The sequence below is a fragment of the Pempheris klunzingeri genome, chromosome 7 (genome assembly GCF_042242105.1).
Source record: "Pempheris klunzingeri isolate RE-2024b chromosome 7, fPemKlu1.hap1, whole genome shotgun sequence".
Taxonomy (NCBI): Eukaryota; Metazoa; Chordata; class Actinopteri; order Acropomatiformes; family Pempheridae; genus Pempheris; species Pempheris klunzingeri.
In genome coordinates, this window is record NC_092018.1 from 20,496,566 (window position 1) to 20,515,355 (window position 18,790).

General features: G+C 41.6%; 1 protein-coding gene across 1 annotated transcript; it reads left to right on the forward strand.

Moving 5' to 3' along the window:
• The first annotated feature begins 10,015 nt into the window (after positions 1–10,015).
• Positions 10,016–16,307, forward strand: isl1a (ISL LIM homeobox 1a). Its single transcript, XM_070834042.1, has 6 exons — positions 10,016–10,167; positions 10,528–10,717; positions 11,537–11,796; positions 12,898–13,184; positions 13,925–14,092; positions 15,535–16,307. Exons 1-6 carry the CDS (start codon positions 10,140–10,142, stop codon positions 15,649–15,651), a joined length of 1,050 nt encoding a protein of 349 aa, XP_070690143.1. The 5' UTR covers positions 10,016–10,139; the 3' UTR covers positions 15,652–16,307.
• The last annotated feature ends 2,483 nt before the right edge of the window (positions 16,308–18,790 follow it).

Here is an 18,790-nt window from a genome sequence, read left to right on the forward strand (position 1 = left end):
TTGCTACGTAGCTATGTCACTAACCTAAGGGGTGGGTAAAACAAATTATTTTACCAGTACTACTTGTCCCATGTGATATAAATGGGGAGTACTCCGATTGTATCCAACTTATTGACACAAACTCACTGCTAGAAGGTGACTATTGGCGCTTTTCCATTACACAGTTTTAGCTCTACTCGCCTTGATTCGACTCATAGCAAGGTGGCCCGAAACTCCACTGGCGTCATTTGTATGCAACATAAACACAACTAAGGACATGGAGTGTTTGGTTTGCGTGTAGCCGTTTACCTCTTTCACAGAAATAATAAAAACGTCCGGTTGCTGTTGCCAGGGTTTTAAAAATGGCAGATTTGATTCTTGTGAGCGAGTTGCTCTCATGACTCATCCAGTGACATCACTCCCTGGACAATCAGTGGCCTGCAGTATGTTGACGTCACATTTTCGGCTCGACTCAGCTCGCTTGGAACCCTGGCCGAGTAGGTACTAAAATAGTACCAGGTACTATCGCCTAGAGGAAAACCAAAAAGACCAAGTTGAATTGAGTCGAGTCGAGTCGAGCCGAGTAGGTACTAGTGGAAAAGCGCCATATGTATAGACAAGGGTGAATGCCACCCGTAAGTAGAGTTTGAGAGTGGGTGGAAACAATTAGGGTTGGAACAAGTGACTACGGGCAACGGGGCCCAGTCTCCTCCGAGTCCAGTTGTTCAGGACTGAAGCCCAAAACTGGTTTATCTGTATTTTCCTTCCTGTTGCCTGTGTCCTTCAATGACAACTGACAAGAACTAGAAATAGCCAACTGAATGACAGGGAAATGATGAAAGTATGATTTCAGGTCCAAAAACACAATACCGAGCCACAACACGGGCCCTGACAGAAAGCTGTCCACCGCTGACCCGGGTTCTGTCTGAGATGTCTTCCTGTTAAAGGGGAATTTGTCCTTGCCATTGTTGCCTGGTGCTTGCTCATGTGGAATTTCTTGAATCCTGAACTTTGAATTCTTGAATCGATGGGTCTCCCCTAAATTAAAGAGTCTGACCTAGACCTGCTCTTTATGAATAGAGTCTTGAGATAGTGTTTTTGTTATGAATTAGTGCTATATAGATAAATACTGATTGATTGATTGATCTATGATTGACATAGAGCATCTGAAAGTGCCATGGCTATAGCTGTACTGTAATCAGAGATGATCAAGGCAGGATGTTTCTGCCTTGTCGTCGTTATTGATAGCAAACAAAGTTCTACCTGCTTTGGAGCTTTGAAACAAATCCTTATTGACAACAATCAACAGGGGCCAATGGGCCATTTTATTTTCTCTTTTACTCGTGCAGTGTGAGCACTCAGGTTAATGATACGACCATTTAGTGTGTGCAAACGTAAAGTTTCCCTTTTGGGTTCATGTGGGACATGAACAGTGGCCTCCAGGGTGAAGGTCATGTGTTTGTGTGTTTGTTTGTGCTCTTTGTGTGACCCATACCCTCATACAGATGCTCCCTGACATTTCTCATACAGATGCTAAAGGTTGCTGTGTTTGTGAGTATCAATAACTGGGTTGACAATGCCACTGTATTTTGCAACCTGGGAATGAGAATTTTCTGATTTACATTTTCTAGGACCGCCTCTTTGAGAACCATTTTTGAAAAGAAAGATTTGCACAGTTTCATTATATTTTGGGTTCTTTGCCTCAATGTCCACTGGCTTTGATAATGTGCCGAGGTCCTTGTAATAAGCAGTAATAGGTAATAAGTCATTACAAGATGCTTAACATTATTATGTGTTTATAAGACTTCACAAGTGTTAATCAAAACATAATGAACACGCTTATTGATTATAAGACTAGGACATTTAAACCCTATTTTCACCTTGTATTAACCTGTGATCTGTATGTGGACATGTGATGTGAATATTGACATCTGATCAGTATCGGTGATCAGTATTTGCATTTCGTCCAGGTATTAATAAGCAATCTTGTTATATTAATTCTGCCCATTATGTAGTCAGACCTCAATAAAGCAAATTCGGTAGGTCGACTGTCATGCAGGAGATTCTTGTCACAGACCTGCAACAAGTGATCAACTTCTTTTCTTAACTGTAGGTACAATCATTCCCTATCTTCAGCCTTGTGCAGATACTGTAGACAGCAAGTTTAAATATTAAAAAGGTACAAATGTTGGACAGGAGCATAAAGAACATGAATTGCAACCAGTTCATTCCTGATAGCAACATTGAAGTGTGCTCTTCTACTATTAGAATTAGAATAAGTTTGTAAAGCTACATTACCAAACTTACATCACTGGCGATTTCCTGATCCCATGACATCATCAAATCCAACAAGGGTATTGTGTACTTTACTTGATACTCAAATAACAGAGGAGAAAATATGTTCTTTAATAAGTTTGCTTAATAACTTTGATCTAAATGATGACTCCAAAACTGCCAACAGAAAATTCTGAGTTTGTGAAAGAAAATATGACATTATACTTATGAGGGACATAGCAGTATTGTTCTTATCTGTTGTTTAGACTCAGCTCCTTATATGTGATGAAATGTGCCTGCAGTCATGGCCTGAGGCTATGGCTGCCCTAGAGACCAAGGAAGATGGGCTGCCACCATCATGTTTAACCACCCCTGACACATCATCGCCCTTATTGTGCCTCTCAATCTGAACACACACACACACACACACACACACACACAGACACACACACACACTCACACTCGCACATGCACACACGCACACACACAGCAGCAGCAGCAGCAGCAGCAGTCCAGGGCTGCAGTGCTGGAGCACCATCTGTCAGCCTGGTGTCAAGTGGCCCTTGTCTCCAGTGATTATGAGAGCTCCTGCTGCCTCAGGTGGTCCATGGACCAGCTCCCCCATCTAGAGGGGCCAGGCCAGGCCATATGGTCTGTGGGGCACAAGGGGGCACCCAGGGGAGACTGCCCCCCACCCCCACTGGAAAGGACAGACAGCAGCCGCAGCCTATGCATGTGACTGTCTGCTGAAGTGTCCCAGTCACGCCAGAAATGAGGGTGAAGGACTTGACAGACATCATTCAGAGTTTCTCAGAGAAGCTGAAGAGAACTGGGAGGGAGGAGCACAAAGTGAGAGGTGTATCAGGTCAAGGCCAGCCTGTTATTGCTTTTGTACTGTAAACATATGGCAGAATGATGGAAATATAGGATCATATTCAGGATGTTCAGGAAATTCAAATTAATGAAAAAATGGCAACCCTAACAACTTTAGTCTTCATTTAAATAATATTGTTGAGGATATTAAGTTATTCAGTGAACTTTGTAAAGCACTATGAGACACTCTGTTGTGATATTGGGCTATACAAATAAAATTGAATTGAATTGAATTGAATTAAGTGAAGGTGAAAATGAACAAACAATAACAATATCAATTAATATCATTCCACTTTACTGAGGGTGCCTGTGGCTCTGTGGTAGAGTGGGTCGTCCACTAACTGGACAATTGGTTGTTCACTTCTCAGCTCCTCTTTTCCGCATGTCGAAGTATCCTTGGGCAAGATACTGAGCCCCAGGGTGAACGTGTGAGTGACTCAGAGTAGACTCTGCCATCATAGTATGACAGGGTGAATGTGAATATAGTGTTAAAGCACTTTGAGTGGGTGAAAAACCTAAAAAGGTGCTACACAAGTGCAGTCCATTGATTTACACAACTTTCATGGAAGCAGAAGAGTGGGACTACACCCCTTTGTTAGAACATGTTTAAAAGATCATATTAATGTTTGTGCATGTTTTTGCCAATTTACTAAAAATTACACTCATCATGTGACGTGACTCATTTTTGGCTGGGCTAAAAGCAACCTTGCCCCTTCCACCACGGAAAAAATTTGGTGCATTTAGCTGTATCTTGCACACTGTCATGTAAAGTTATGTGTCATCTGTTTACATGTGGTAGGAGATATTGTAGTATTCGGTGACCTGAGCAAGGCTCAATATATCGGTGTTAAAGAGAGCCGAGAGAAGAAGCTTTGGGAACTCCACATGTGCTTTTTGTTTTTTCTAAATTCTAAATTACCAACATAAAGCAGTGCCTATTTTGTTGGCATGATTTGAACCAGTTTAGCATAGTGCCAGAAAGTCCCACTTTTCTAACCTGTCTAACAGCATGTTATGGTCAGCTGCATTTAATGAAGCTCTGAGACTGAATTGAATGTCATTTAAAACTTTAACAAGTGCAGTCTCAGTGCTGTGCTGTGGTCTAAATCCAGATTGAAAGACGCTGAATAAATTGTTATGGCTCAGGAAAGTGTTAACATGCAGAAAAACAACCTTTTCAATTATTTTTCTTAAAAAAGGCAAGCTTGATACAGGTCTACAATTAGTTGTCAATGAGGCATCTAGAGTACACTTTTTCAAAAGAGGTTTAATAACGGCTGTCTTCAGGGCCCTGGGAAAAAGGCCTGACTAAAGAGAACTGTTGACAGTTTGTAATACATCTGAAGATTGTACTATGAAGCAAGTTCAGCAGAGCCAGGCTTTCCCACATTGTAGAGCTCTTATTCAGTACAGCATTTTTAAACATGGTCAAGTGCTTTTGGGGCTGACTGGAAATCACTGAAGTTTTTTACCAAATCACACTGAAATTAATTGAAATGATTAGATATCTGTGATAAATACCAATAATAGGTGAAGCTGCAATACCAGCAGTGTAAAACAGACTTTGTAGCTAAGTAGGTCCATAGCCGCTGAGCCTTCATCATCCTGTTAGAATGAGGATGATGTACTTGTTAGCGTGTGAAATATTAAAGATTCTCTGCATCATCAACTGAATACATGTGCTTTCTTCTGACAAAGTGATGCTACAGTTTACGCCTCTGTAACTGCATATCTCCATTCTGTGGTTTAACAAACTTGCATTGTCATTTGCACACACACTTAGCTAAAAATCTAAAGCTGAGGTTAAGTTTGCAGCATAAATTACAATTGTGATCTAGCCAAGTTAAAAGAGGGCCACCCCTCAAATAATAGATAATAATAGTTTGTTATTGCATGATTTGGTGGATAGCAGATCAGGGCGGACTGATGCTGAGGGGTTTGTTAGTCTGTGAACAACCGTAAATATTGTTAGCGTTATTGTTATTTTTATTAATCATCTCAGAAAAAAAGCCTGTCTTGCCTTTTTTAGTTCCATGTTATTGATGTGCAGCCTCTCTTTAAGAATACATAATGCACCTGGAGGATGGTGTTTAGACACACTCTCTTTTCTGAGTCAACAATGTTTTTCTCTTACCACAGACAACTTTGTTCTCTGAGCCATCCCATTGTACTGGATGACATGCTCCTTCATTACCAATAATACACACGCTGTTGTTTATTTGGACTCAATTCCACATGCATAGTCCTGTTGCAGAAAAACTTCCACTAGAGGAGAAGATGTGTCCACCACAGAAAATAGTGTGCAACAAATATTACTCCTCTTTGAGTAGCATTTGCTAAAAACTACAGCAGACATCTGAAGGGAATTCAAAAAGTAATGAGATTTTTGGAAAGTAAATTGAGATTAATGCCAGCCTAACCCTTTAACCATACTGTAATTGCCATAGCAGAAATTTTAGCGGGACATAATAGTTCAAGGATAATAAAAAAATTGGTTTTCAATGTAATTTAGGTTTATGCAGATCTCAACATTCTGTATGGTGATAGGGTTGATATGGTACATATCATTTATTAGTTCTTTTATCCTCACATATTTTTGAATTTTTATTCTGATGTTGTCTAATTTTTCATTTCACACTAATTTTACTGTTGACTCAATCAAGTTCCAAATATTGTAAAGTAACTTCCCCTTAACCTGTGCATAAATAAGTGTTTCCGACTAATTGGCCTCTCCCAAATTATTACCATTAAAAACACACATATATACAAAAGATACTGTAGCTATCAATTACTGATCTTATGTACATGTACACAAATATGACAATATTGCTTGAAATGCAGTCAGAAAGCTGGGTGGAAACATTACTGTCGTGGTTTCTTCCTCCAGCATTGACAAAAGTGTTGTTGATGAGGGAAATTAGGTTTCACTAGGTGACAAATTACAAGGCTTGTCAGTGTGGCTTTCACATGCGTCAGCTGTGATTTTCCTCTTCAGTACACACATTTTCACAGATATAGGGAGAGAGAGCTATAGGGATAGAGAGACCACAGGAACAAAAAGAACATAAATAGGTAGAATATTATTTGTTCTATAGCATAATACAGTATGTGTGGGAGTCAGTAGGGTGAGGATAGTAATGATGACAGGCTTAAGTTGTACAGCACTTAACTCAGTTTGTTATGTAAACCGGATGGCTAAAAGTACATGGACACCCCAGCCAGCATTCCATCCAGTAATAGCTGAATATGTGATTCCAAAACCATGGGTATTAATCTGTTGCTTAAAACGGCCTCCACTCTTCTGATTTCAGGTTTTCAATCAGACTTTGGAACTTGGCTGCAGGGATTTTCTTCCATTCAGATACAAAGAGCATTAGTGAGGTCCAACACTGATGTTGGGTGATAAGGTCTGGCTCACAGTTCCAGTTCAACCCAAAGGTGTTGGATGGGGTTAAGGTCAGGGCTCTATCATACCAAACTGGGAAAAATCAATTTCAGGGAAAACCATTTAAGGACCTGGTTTAGTGTTGTAGTACTGAAACAGGAAAGGGACAAACAGAAACTGTTGCCCCAAAGTTGGAAGCACATTATATTTTGTAAAGTGAGGCAAGGCATGTGTATTTGTATAGCATGTATCAACAACAAGGCATTTTAGAGTGATTTACATAAAACACAAGAAGGTAATTAAAAGACAAGTAAAAAGAAACACAGCACAATATAAAAAGACAGAGAAATACAACCGAGAAAATAAAAAGTCAAACTAAACTGAAACAGAAGACTAAAAATTACAGTAAGCGGACAAAGGGTGTCCTCATATTTTTGGCCATATAATGTATGTGTAGAAGTTGAGACGATAATAACAATAACGATGATAAAACACCCTTTTTAAAACATTTTAAAATCATTTACGAGGTCCTCTACAAAATTAAAATACCATGGCTAAGATAAATTAAGCTAAAGCGAATAGTAAAATAATACAGTTCCTATATGATAAATCAAATGCTGTGCAATAGAACACTGGAACAGCAGAGATGAGTTAAAAGAAGACACTGTTTGTGTAACAGAACAGCAAATGTTCATTCACCTCCAGTCTTTAGCCTTGTTCTTGGGAGAAAAAGGGGATCTGTCACAGACATCACACATACACCTTCCATACTTTCCCTTTTTCCTCTTCTACTCTGTTCCATTTACTCCATGATCTTCTTTACTGCACTCTACTTTTGTCCATTGCATTCAACTCTGTGCTCTACAGCATTACTCTGCATTCGACACTGTTTTATGTGGTATTCTAATCTGTTTAAATCTGCTATTTCCTACTGTATTCTATTGTTAAAATGACTCCTATTTCCATTATATTCCTTACACAACAGAAATTACATATGAAATTCACGTTTTCACATGTAAAGTGTATTTCACATGTTAAATGTTGTAAAACAACCCCATACAAAAATGCACATTTGAAAATAATTATTAATTCATTTTTGAATTGTCTGAAAAGCCTCTATGTTAAATGTTCACACATGAAACGGTGCTCTTTTATTTGGAAATATTATGCCTGTTTATCATATTATTACATGTGAAATGGAGTTTCAAATATAATATTACAGACATCTTACATGTCATCTGTGACATTCTGAAATTCTGTTGAATTCTACTCTGGTCTACTATCTCACTGATGTGCCAGTCAAAGCTCACTGTAGCAGGAAAAGGGGACAGACTGGAACTCTCAAATCAACAGCTCCTCTCTGCAACATAGACATTAATATTATGGATTCCATAGATACAAATCATTGCCTTTATTATGGCATTGGATAGGTTGGACAATACTGTAAAACATGTATGAATCATTTAATTATAATAATTGGGGCCTCTTTTGCCTAAATGACCAGTGGTCTCTGTCACGACACAATATCATGTTAGAGACTTCACTCAAAGCTTTTATTATGTTTTTTATGTTTCTACAATATTTGTGCAAATGTGGTTTAATTAGGAAAAACATCACAGTTAAAATAGAGAGCATTAACATTAACAAAATATTGTCTCTGGATTATGATGGGACACAAACTAGGGATGTGCTATATACCCATCCTCAACACTAACCTCCACACCATTATTCTCTGTCTGACTACATATCGGGCACACTGCTGGACACTGATACGTTCACACTGGGCATAAATTGTGGCATCCCAGAACATAAAATACTTCTTAGTAACTCTGGTCTGCATGATTTACCCAGCTCGTCAGTTGCTTGTCAGGAAAACCTAAACACCAATTGTTGTTCTTCTCATGAGGACAGTCTCCACTATCAAATATTCTCTCAAAATCTGTAGCTTCAATTAGGACCAAGCAAGCTGTCCGAAGACACCTTAGGGCTACTGCTTCATCCTTTTGGTTTATGCTGGTTCTGTCCCAGTTTCTACTGTTGGTGGTTGGTGGTCTTAGTAATGTGGTCTTTCACTCCAGGGTCTGCAAAGGCTGTCAATTTTTGTGTTCAATGGTGCACCATGAGGGAATGACTCACTCCTCAGTGAGGCTTCTGTTATTCAAATCACAGTGGTTTAATTTAGGGGTGAAATGCATTTAGGGAAAACCCCAGTGAATAAAAAATGCAAACTTTAAGAGTACAGTTTTATTCTGATAATTAGAACAATAATCATTGTTCTTGACTGTCACTCCTCAAACATACAGACAATCCAGAAACAGTGGAATCCTAGATTTTCATGCCTGACACCATGAAAAATGTCTACAGGTTTTGTATACATTCATTTTGAACCTAATTATTGCTTAAACGTGTAAAGCCTGTAACATGTATTCTATGTCAAAAAAAATAGACAACGATTGCTGTGACTGGTAACCCACTATATCCAAAGGTTAGAGAGGAGGTTTTACTACACCCACTTTGTCCAGGCGCCTGTAAACTTATTCCATTTGCCTTTAAAGAAATCTATTGGGGAAGATTCCTGGATGTGTCCTCTGCTGCTGTTGTGTGTTGACGGCGTGAATAGGTTAGGCTGCTAACACAAGAGGGCGTGTGTGTGTGTGTGTGTGTGTGTGTGTGTGTGTGTGTGTCAGAGCTGCTCCAGCGCGTCCGGGCCTGACACTGCTCTGATTTAGGGCTCACACCATCAGCTGCTCTCTGCCGTGAACCACGCGTGTCCATGCTCCACTCGTGTTTTTTTCGTTAATTTTAAGGATTACAATTCTTCTAGGTTTTTACATATTTAATCCATGTGATTCGGACTTTTCTAAAATGCCTTGCCACAGAGCTCTCAACGGGGCTCCCCCCCCCACCCCTGAGTTTCTGAAAAGTTAACAAGGATACAAGGTTTTTCATCAGATGGCAACACAAGGCATCGGTGCTACTTCACACACAGACACTGTTCTAAACACCTGCGCTATAGCACGGTGCAGTATGTGAAGTCGTGTGTTAAGGATTTAACTAAGGACTATTAATCGAGTCGAAATAAATCAATCTCCAGTGCGACCACAGGAGATCATGTCCAGGAATCCTCCCTCCATAGCTTACGGTATGTCCAGTTCCAATTAAAAAGTTTAAAAAAAAAAAAAAAAAAAGAAATGTAGTGTGTGTTTCCTTTATGGAAAACACGTTTGTTGACCATGTAAACGATAGCCCACTTAACACCAACACCAGACTACAACGTGAGACAAAAAATAATAGAACAGAAAAGAGCAAAGCAAAGCTGGAAAAGCAATAATATGCAGCAATAAGTGCACCGGTGTGTGTGTGTGTGTGTGTGTGGTTAGTGCTGGTCAGGGTCTGCAGAGCCAATCAGCTGCTCATGCAGATGACGTGCTGCTGTCCTACGTCAGCCCCGCCGCTTGTCAGGATCAGAGCTCCACACACACCAGCAACAAACACATACACACACTCCCTCTCCGAGCCGGACAGCACAGCCCCTGGCCCGGCAGCCCGGCAGCGGAGGACACAGCGAGGCTTCCAGGCGCCGCAGCCCGCTGTGACAGTGGACCTAACATCGCCTTACTTTGTGGACATGGGAGACATGGGAGATCCGCCGAAAAGTAAGAAAGTTGTTCGGTGTTGAGATGCAGTTCTGGAGAACTTGAGAGTTGAAGTAGTTGTGTTGTGATACCTGAAGCCAGAACACATTTTTTCTTTACCTATTAAAGTCGTTTGCATCATAAAATACTGAATTTCTAATAAGTGTCAGTTAGAGTTTAAGTCGGTGACCTCCAGACTTTGTCATTAAAAAAAAAAAAAGACAAAACAAACAATAGTATAATAACAACACCAGCAATATTATTATTATTATTATTATTAATAATAATACTAGTAATAATTATAATAGTAATAATGATAATAATAAGAACAACATGTGTGAGCAGTGTATGTGATATTCCCTGCTCATGCTGGTCTTCCAGAGAAGCGGCTTGTGTCTCTGTGCGTGGGCTGCGGGAACCAGATCCACGACCAATACATCCTGCGGGTTTCCCCGGACCTGGAGTGGCACGCCGCCTGTCTGAAATGTGCCGAATGCAGCCAGTACCTGGACGAGTCCTGCACGTGCTTCGTCAGGGACGGAAAGACTTATTGTAAACGGGACTACATCAGGTAGGACGGCCGGGACGGGACGAGCCCTCTCACACTGCCGACAGGAGCTGGAGCCGCAGTGCAGTTTGGATTATTAGAATTATTGTAATATCTTACAATATCAGAGGGAGAATATTCAGAGTGATTTAAGGAGCTCTGCTGTCAGCGGGTTAAAAGGATTTTAAATAGTATGATTAGAATCATCTTTACTGCTGCAACAACTTGTTGTAGGCATGAGAGATGTCACTATTTCACTGTCTCCTCTGTATCTGACGCATTTCAAACCCCGCACCGGAGCACACCAGGCCCGCAGAACCCATTTACAGCCTGCAGCATCCTGTGGGCCCTGCTTTGTGACAGATGGACCTGTAGAAAATCATAAAAGCATCCTGCCTTCGGCTCTTTTAATGACACAGCCAGTGATTTGGTGTCCTAACCACACGTTAACAATTATTCGATGGCAACAGGAGCCCCACGTTATTGTCTAATTACAACATTCCGATTAAAGTTGTACATTTCACAATGTCACGAGTTCCAACACGTTCTGCTAAATTCTCAGGAGTTATATAATAAGCATAATGTGCTACCACGTCTAATGCAATTATATTATAATGTTTATAATAACAATACATGGTAATATTGTTTTCCAAGGATTGTAAATGATGTGGCCCACAGAGAGGTTTTGATATTATTATTATTATTATTATTATTACTATTATTATTATTATTACTATTATTATTATTATTATTATAGAACTATTAGTGGGACCAGTCGTGGTATTGTGTGTCGCTGCCTGAGCTGCCTGCAGCCACTGACCGGACCGTGTGTGCGCCCCGCAGGTTATACGGGATTAAATGTGCTAAATGCAACATCGGCTTCAGCAAGAACGACTTCGTGATGAGGGCCCGCTCCAAGGTCTACCACATCGAGTGTTTCCGCTGCGTGGCCTGCAGCCGGCAGCTCATCCCGGGGGACGAGTTCGCCCTGCGGGAGGACGGGCTCTTCTGCCGGGCCGACCACGACGTGGTGGAACGGGCCAGCCTGGGCCCCGGAGACCCGCTTAGCCCGCTGCACCCCACCAGACCGCTGCAAATGGCAGGTAAAAATCCCGGGGAGTGGGACCGTGAGGGCCGTGAGGACTGGCACTGCTGGCAGACACATAGGTCTACTTTAACTTGCTCGGCGTGTGTGGATGTGACTTCTTCTTTTTTTTTTTTTTCTTTTTTTTTTTACGAAGGCCTTTTCTGATGGATCCTTCAAATAATCCTTAAAAAGAAAAGGATTCTCCGAGTCGGTTCTCCATAAACCAAAAGACCGTGATGGTCCATGGTCGGATTAACTGCGCCCTTTGCGTTTCCCATGGCTCTGAGTTCTATCCAGACGAAGTGTGCTGCAGACTCAGTGTCTTACTGGTCGGGCTTGGTATAGAAATGAAAGTGAATGACATGCAGACATGGGAAACTGTTCCAGCTGCCATAACTAACAGGACGAGCTGTGTCTGTTTGTAGAAGTTGGAGGACCCGTTGAGGTTGTCTCTTGACTTGCTTCTGGTTTCCGCTCCTCTTGATGTGTTCTGCGGTTTACATGTTCCTCTCTGCATACCACTGTCCAGTCATGCCAGGTTCTGTAGATTAGATACAGCTGTCAGAAATACACTAAGTTATCACTGGTGCGGACCAGAAGCAGTGCTCTCTGCTCTGCATGTCTGGGGCTGGTGGGGGACTTTCTGCCGCCACCAGCGCGCGCTGCTGATTTTTGTGTATATCTGACCTTGGATGCGATGAACAGATGGGTCAATCAAAGCTGCGCTGCTCTCCTACATGTATATATAATATGAAGTGAAGCCTGGATCCTGAAACCATGAACTGTGGTTGGATTTAAAATAGAAGTTAATTTAAGTTCACCACATAACGATTTTAAGCAAAATTTCCAAATGCAGAATTTTGTTGCTATTATGCAAATGTAACAGTCTAATCTCCAGTTTTGTGTTAATAATAAAGCAGCCTGGGCTGTAACCAAGGCGCAGTGGTGTCTATAAGGCACACTCACTAAGTTGCGCATCATGAAGCTGGAGAAAGTCATCATCTTAATTTATTCGTCCACATCATTTCTCACCTCTATCTCGTCTCATGAAGCCACTGTGCAGACAGATAAACTGATGCAGCCGTCCGCGGCTTGTTCTCCCGTCCTTTCTCAACAGCAGAGCCAATCTCAGCCCGACAGCCCGCGCTGCGGCCTCACGTCCACAAACAGCCGGAGAAGACGACCCGGGTCCGAACGGTGCTAAACGAGAAGCAGCTGCACACGCTGCGGACATGCTACAACGCCAACCCGAGGCCCGATGCTCTAATGAAGGAGCAGTTGGTGGAGATGACCGGCCTGAGCCCGCGGGTGATCCGGGTCTGGTTCCAGAACAAGCGCTGCAAGGACAAGAAGAGGAGCCTGCTGATGAAGCAGCTGCAGCAGCAGCAGCCCAATGACAAGACGGTGAGATGACAGAAGGCTACACAACATCCCTGTTCTCCCCTTTCATATGTGCATCATGCTAAAAGACCACGTTAGGACAACACTTACTTATTTGACTGCTTTTACATTTTGAGACGTTAACTCTTAGATCCATTTAGAGCAGCCTGTGTTTAAGAGGAAGGACAGTCAAGTCAGATTTATACATGAAGCCCCAAATCAAAAATGTTCAGAGTCCCAGCTTCAGTGAAAGGCTCCACATATGTATGTTATGTGCTGGGGCTGTGCACTGACGGGGCCCTGAGCTGTCCTAGGGACTAGGGGGGTTATGGACGAGGCCATTGGGGGGGGGGGGGGGGGGGGGGGGGGGGGGGGGGGGGGGGCTGTGGGTCAAACCTGCGCAATAGCAAAACTCCACTGTAAGTTTTCAGCATACACAGAAACATATTCCTCTGCTCTCTGTTTACTTCCATGTTTATTTGTTTGCCTGTTTATTGATTACTCTGCTGATTGACTGGCGGATTCATTTCAGAGGTCACCCCCACCCCCCCACCCCCCCCACCCCCCCTTCCCTCCAGCACACACACACACACACACGTACACACACGCGCATGCACACACGCACACACATGCACGAGCGCACACACACACACACACACACACACACACACACACACAGATACCCACCCACACCATATCATCTGTAATCACCCACAGTGAGAGATGTGTGTACTGGCTGCTGACCACGGCTCGTCCTCTTGCAGAACATCCAGGGAATGACGGGCACCCCGATGGTGGCTGCCAGTCCGGAGCGGCACGACGGCGGCATCCAGGCAAACCCGGTGGAGGTGCAGAGCTACCAGCCGCCCTGGAAGGTTCTCAGCGACTTCGCCTTGCAGAGCGACATCGACCAACCGGCCTTCCAACAACTGGTTCGTCGTTTTTCCTCACTAATCCATTAAGGCACCAGTGCTTTAAGAGCATTCTTGTATTTAGTCGCAAAATTCTGTTCTATTCTATTCTGAATATTTGACGTGCAGTAGATCCTCCTTGCAAAAAATATCAAATGTCATCAGGATGGAAAAAACAATTCGATCACACGAATGTTATTTGTGTGTAATTCTCTATGGAACCTACACAATCAGTATAAAAACCAGTAATTACAAAATGAACGTAGCTGGTCTACATATTGAACATTTTCTACGTGCCATTGGAATTCTTTTTTTTTTTTTTTTAATTCAGATACAGAATATTTCAGTTCTATTGTGACCTATTGTTTCAGCATCTATTACGAAACAGTTTGAGATGTTTTCTTCGGTATCCGATTGAAAAAGCCAAACTCTTTTTTTTCCGTCAAGGGAGAATGAGCAGTGGTTTTCTAGAACAGAATAACAGGAGCTCTGCTCATCTGACTGAGGCCGACCTCTTCACCAGTATTCAGCATTTAGCCTGCTCATATTAATCATCATCATTAATCATCATTCTTAGATTGATGATTGGTGGTCAAGACTCGGAAAAAAAAAACAGGACCAGAGGTTGGCTTATAGATATTTTCTTCTTATTGATTTATTTATTTTCGAGTGACGTATCACAGAAAGTCTGACTCAATCACCCGAAATCTCCTAAAATGACCCCCTGCATGGAGGTGCTGAGGCCGTGTTCCTCCGCCACCTTTGGTGGATTATTAGCCTTTATGACAAGAACTGGATTGTGTCCCGCAGCCCGCTCTGTGTTTGCGGGGAGGCTGAGTTGTGTGTATGGACTGCGTAAACATGGGGGGGGGGGGGGGGGGGGGGGGGTTATTTATTTAGGTGGAGAGCAGGGTTAAGATCTCAGGTATGGGAAATGGCTGTAATTAAAACATCATCCTTTAGAGTACTTCCTTTAGAGCTCAGTTGACTTCTTGGTCATGACCTATGGTGTTCATTTTAATTTTAAAAAAAAAAGAGTAATTTCTTACACATGCAGGCCTATTTTTCTCTTCAGAGGCAGCCTCTGGTTTTCACTGTGTTTTCTGTCAGTCTCACACACACTGCGGACAGTAATGCTGCTTTTCTTGTTGTAAAATTAGACTCCTGTCCCGTTGTAGTGCAGCACAAACCAATTAATAATTAATAACAACAATCATTGTCAATCAAAAACCGATTAAAGGGACGATGGTCACTAGTGATGGTAATTAGCGAGTTTCAAGTCATACACACACACACACACACTGCAGCACACTAATACATGCGTGCATGTGCATTGCGCCGCTGTCAGCACGCTTTAAGTCAGTGGCTCCAGTCTATAAGGTGAGGAGCTGTCGTCACTCTGACACAAGCTCCCTTGTGGTGTATCCAAATGTTTCTGACCACCGCTTCGTGCGTCCCCGCAGGTCAGTTTCTCGGAGGGAGGGCCGGGTTCGAACTCGACGGGCAGCGAGGTAGCGTCCATGTCGTCTCAGCTTCCAGACACGCCGAACAGCATGGTATCCAGCCCCATCGAGGCCTGAGCAGACTCCGCATGGACCGACTGAACTGAACACACGGCCCCTGTTCATCCCATCCCTCCTGACTGCACCAAGCAACCCCCCTGGTTGTATTTTGACACTGTGAAGACAATCATGGGATTTTACCACAGCCACCCATTCTAATGTCCATCCAGAGGAGACAGACGGATGCGTCACCATGGCTGCACGTGTGCCGCACGTTCACACGCCTGGTTACAGTTGCCAAAACGAGAAGACATGAACCTGACTCCATCGATAAATGGGACCTCTCAGAAGGAGAGAAATCGAAATCCTATACTTGCGAGATGCTGTGCGCTACTTTGAATAGAAATCAATGACTGGTGATTTTTTTAATTCGATACATGCACCTCATCATATAATAGACCATTTGGAGGGGAACAGCACTGCTTTTCTTCATTTAATTCCACGATTTCCTTCATGACCCAAGTACTTAAGCATTTGCAACAAGGTATACCTCTATTTTGCCACAAGCTTCGTGGGACATTTGTGTGAGTTAGTGTCCGTCCGAGAATATTTTTTTCTTTCCCAAAGATGTGTATAATTAATAAGTTAAAAAAAAAAACTACCGTTAGCTCTGGAAGAAAATGTTTCATTTGTTCCCGTGCAACAAAAATTATTTATTATTTATTGTCGACAAATTTGCCACCTTTTGTGTAACTTTCTTAACTGAAGTAAAAACAAACAAAAAATCGGGGCTTGGTCTGTGGATTTTCTATCATCATTTAATGTTTGATGTCTCTTATTATATCTAATTTACAAAATAGGATCTAACGGACTTCTACCTTTTAAGTGTTTTTTTTTTCTCTCTGTGAATATTCACACATTAGGCCTAATATAAGATCTAGTAAATTGCTGGATGAATGTGCTCTGGTTAACTGGGTGTCATGCTGGTGCAGATGCTGTCAGGTGTTTGCCTAGAGACTCCACTAGAAAACATTTCGATCTTAACAAACCACCTCAATCCTAAAATGGTATTCTTGTGAAACAAAGTGATCAAATCTGACAGCAGAATGAAGTTATTTTAAACTGATGAATTTGTCTCAAGGAAGCTTTACAACCAAATGTCATTATCTTGATTTGAGTGCCATCGTCTGTCGTCACTTTTACACAACAGAGACAAGTATGATAATGACACCACAAGGTGCAACATTTTTTCATGCTTTAAAAAAAAAAAAAGAAATGAAATGACTTCAGGCCCTGTGGCATGGGGCCGCCGATTCAGAATAGAAATACTAAATACAAATATCAAATATGAAGCAATATGCAGTCCGATCTTAGTGTCTGACTTCTCCATCCCGTACAAGAATAAAGTGTTTTGTAGAATTCAGATTTTCATATCAAAGCTTTGTCAGAAGTTGCTGTTTTCATTCATCATCTATACAAAAAAAGATAATTGGATTCACAATTTTATGATGAAATGGTCCATTTGGGAGACTCCACTGTTCCAGCGTCCTTTTAACCAGCAGTAGGCTATGTTAAAAAAAATGCCACAACCATTTTCATTTTTACTAGATGCTTTTTTTAATACCAATTGTTGTGAGATGATCTATATGAGTTGTATTAACCTCATGAGCAGTGAGTTATTTTCTCTAAACATCTCTTTCAGGTAATATTTCAGTATGTGTCAAATTTCAGGTTTGAAACAGTGTTTAGTGCTTTTAGTGTTTTACACTGATTGAGATATAAAAGTGTTCAGTTCTCATCATGAACATCCAAATCTGTAATTTGGTTAATGCTGACACTGAACACTCTCCTTTCTTTATAATCTTGATAACCTTCATTTAAATATGAAAAAGTTTCACGGAGAGTCACGTGAGTTGGAAATGTCACTCTGCAATGCTTCACTGTCACTGTGACGCTGTTTAATGCTGTTTCATTCATTTCATTGTGCATCCTCCTATATCCTGTCCTGTAAGCCTTCTGTGCAGCATCCTAGAAAGCCATGTGACTACTTACCCGGAATGGTATTTATAGCCAAAGTTGACAAGCAGTCTTAGACTTTCTTGACTTCTTAATTAGTTGATTTAATTTGCCAAACATATGTAAAGTTGTGTCTCCAGGATTATTGATTATTGTCCCTCTGCAAACAAATTCAGATGGGGGAAGGGTGGTCTCTTAAAACCCAGCACATAATATATACCAAATTATATTTGTGAGTACAGCTATCATTTCTCTATTATGAACTATGGAGATATTGCCAACAGATATCATGGTGTAGTAAGACCCACATAACCAATTAATCAACAATGATAGGGCACAAGATTTTAGAAGCGGACATTACCAGGACATTAACTGTTTCAGTCATGTTATCCTAACTGAAACTCACATAGAATACCAATGCCATTGCAGAACAATAAGTCTGCTACAACAGAAGTGAAGACATATCAGTCATTTTAATTTCTTTACATTTACAGTTTAATTTTTTACCTTTCCCATTACAGATGGAAGGGCCTGCTTGAAATCAGTGAATGAAGGAAGGCTGACATGTTGCTTACAATGCTGCTACCATCTAGGGTTTTAAGAGATGGATGGTCAGTCATACGACTACTACTGGGAGAACAACAGGGGACAAGCTAACAGACAGCAGAGCATATCTCACAAAGTCAAACATGAGGACGCAGCTGTCATTTACGGCAGACTCCTCAGTGATACTGCACAGTGTTGGAAACAATGACAAACTGTAAATATGCTTGAATCTAGCTTGAGTCCAGGTGTAAAATGATTATTTCCCAGTGCCTACCTCTGGGACTGTGCTCCATCCTCTTTACGTTTCACATCGACTTTGGGATCACCTGCATATTTGTTACAGTAGCATGTACAATTGTACAGCTGACATGTTGTGTCCAAACAGCTATTCGTTGTAGTTGTTTTAGTAGAAAATAGAAGGAGAACTTTTCAAAGGGAAACTGTTTACTAATGCTTCAGTTGTATTAGAATTGGCTCTGGTGCTCTGAACCAGCAGCGACACCTGTCACCTTGATGTCCTTTGCACTGCAACTGATGACTGAAATTAGCATTGGGCGAAGTCACACCAGTAGCTGGATTCATTGGTTGATGGTGTTTCCTCTCAGTCGGGATCCTCAGTCTTTTTTCCTTCAACTCACTTCAACAAGCTCATTTT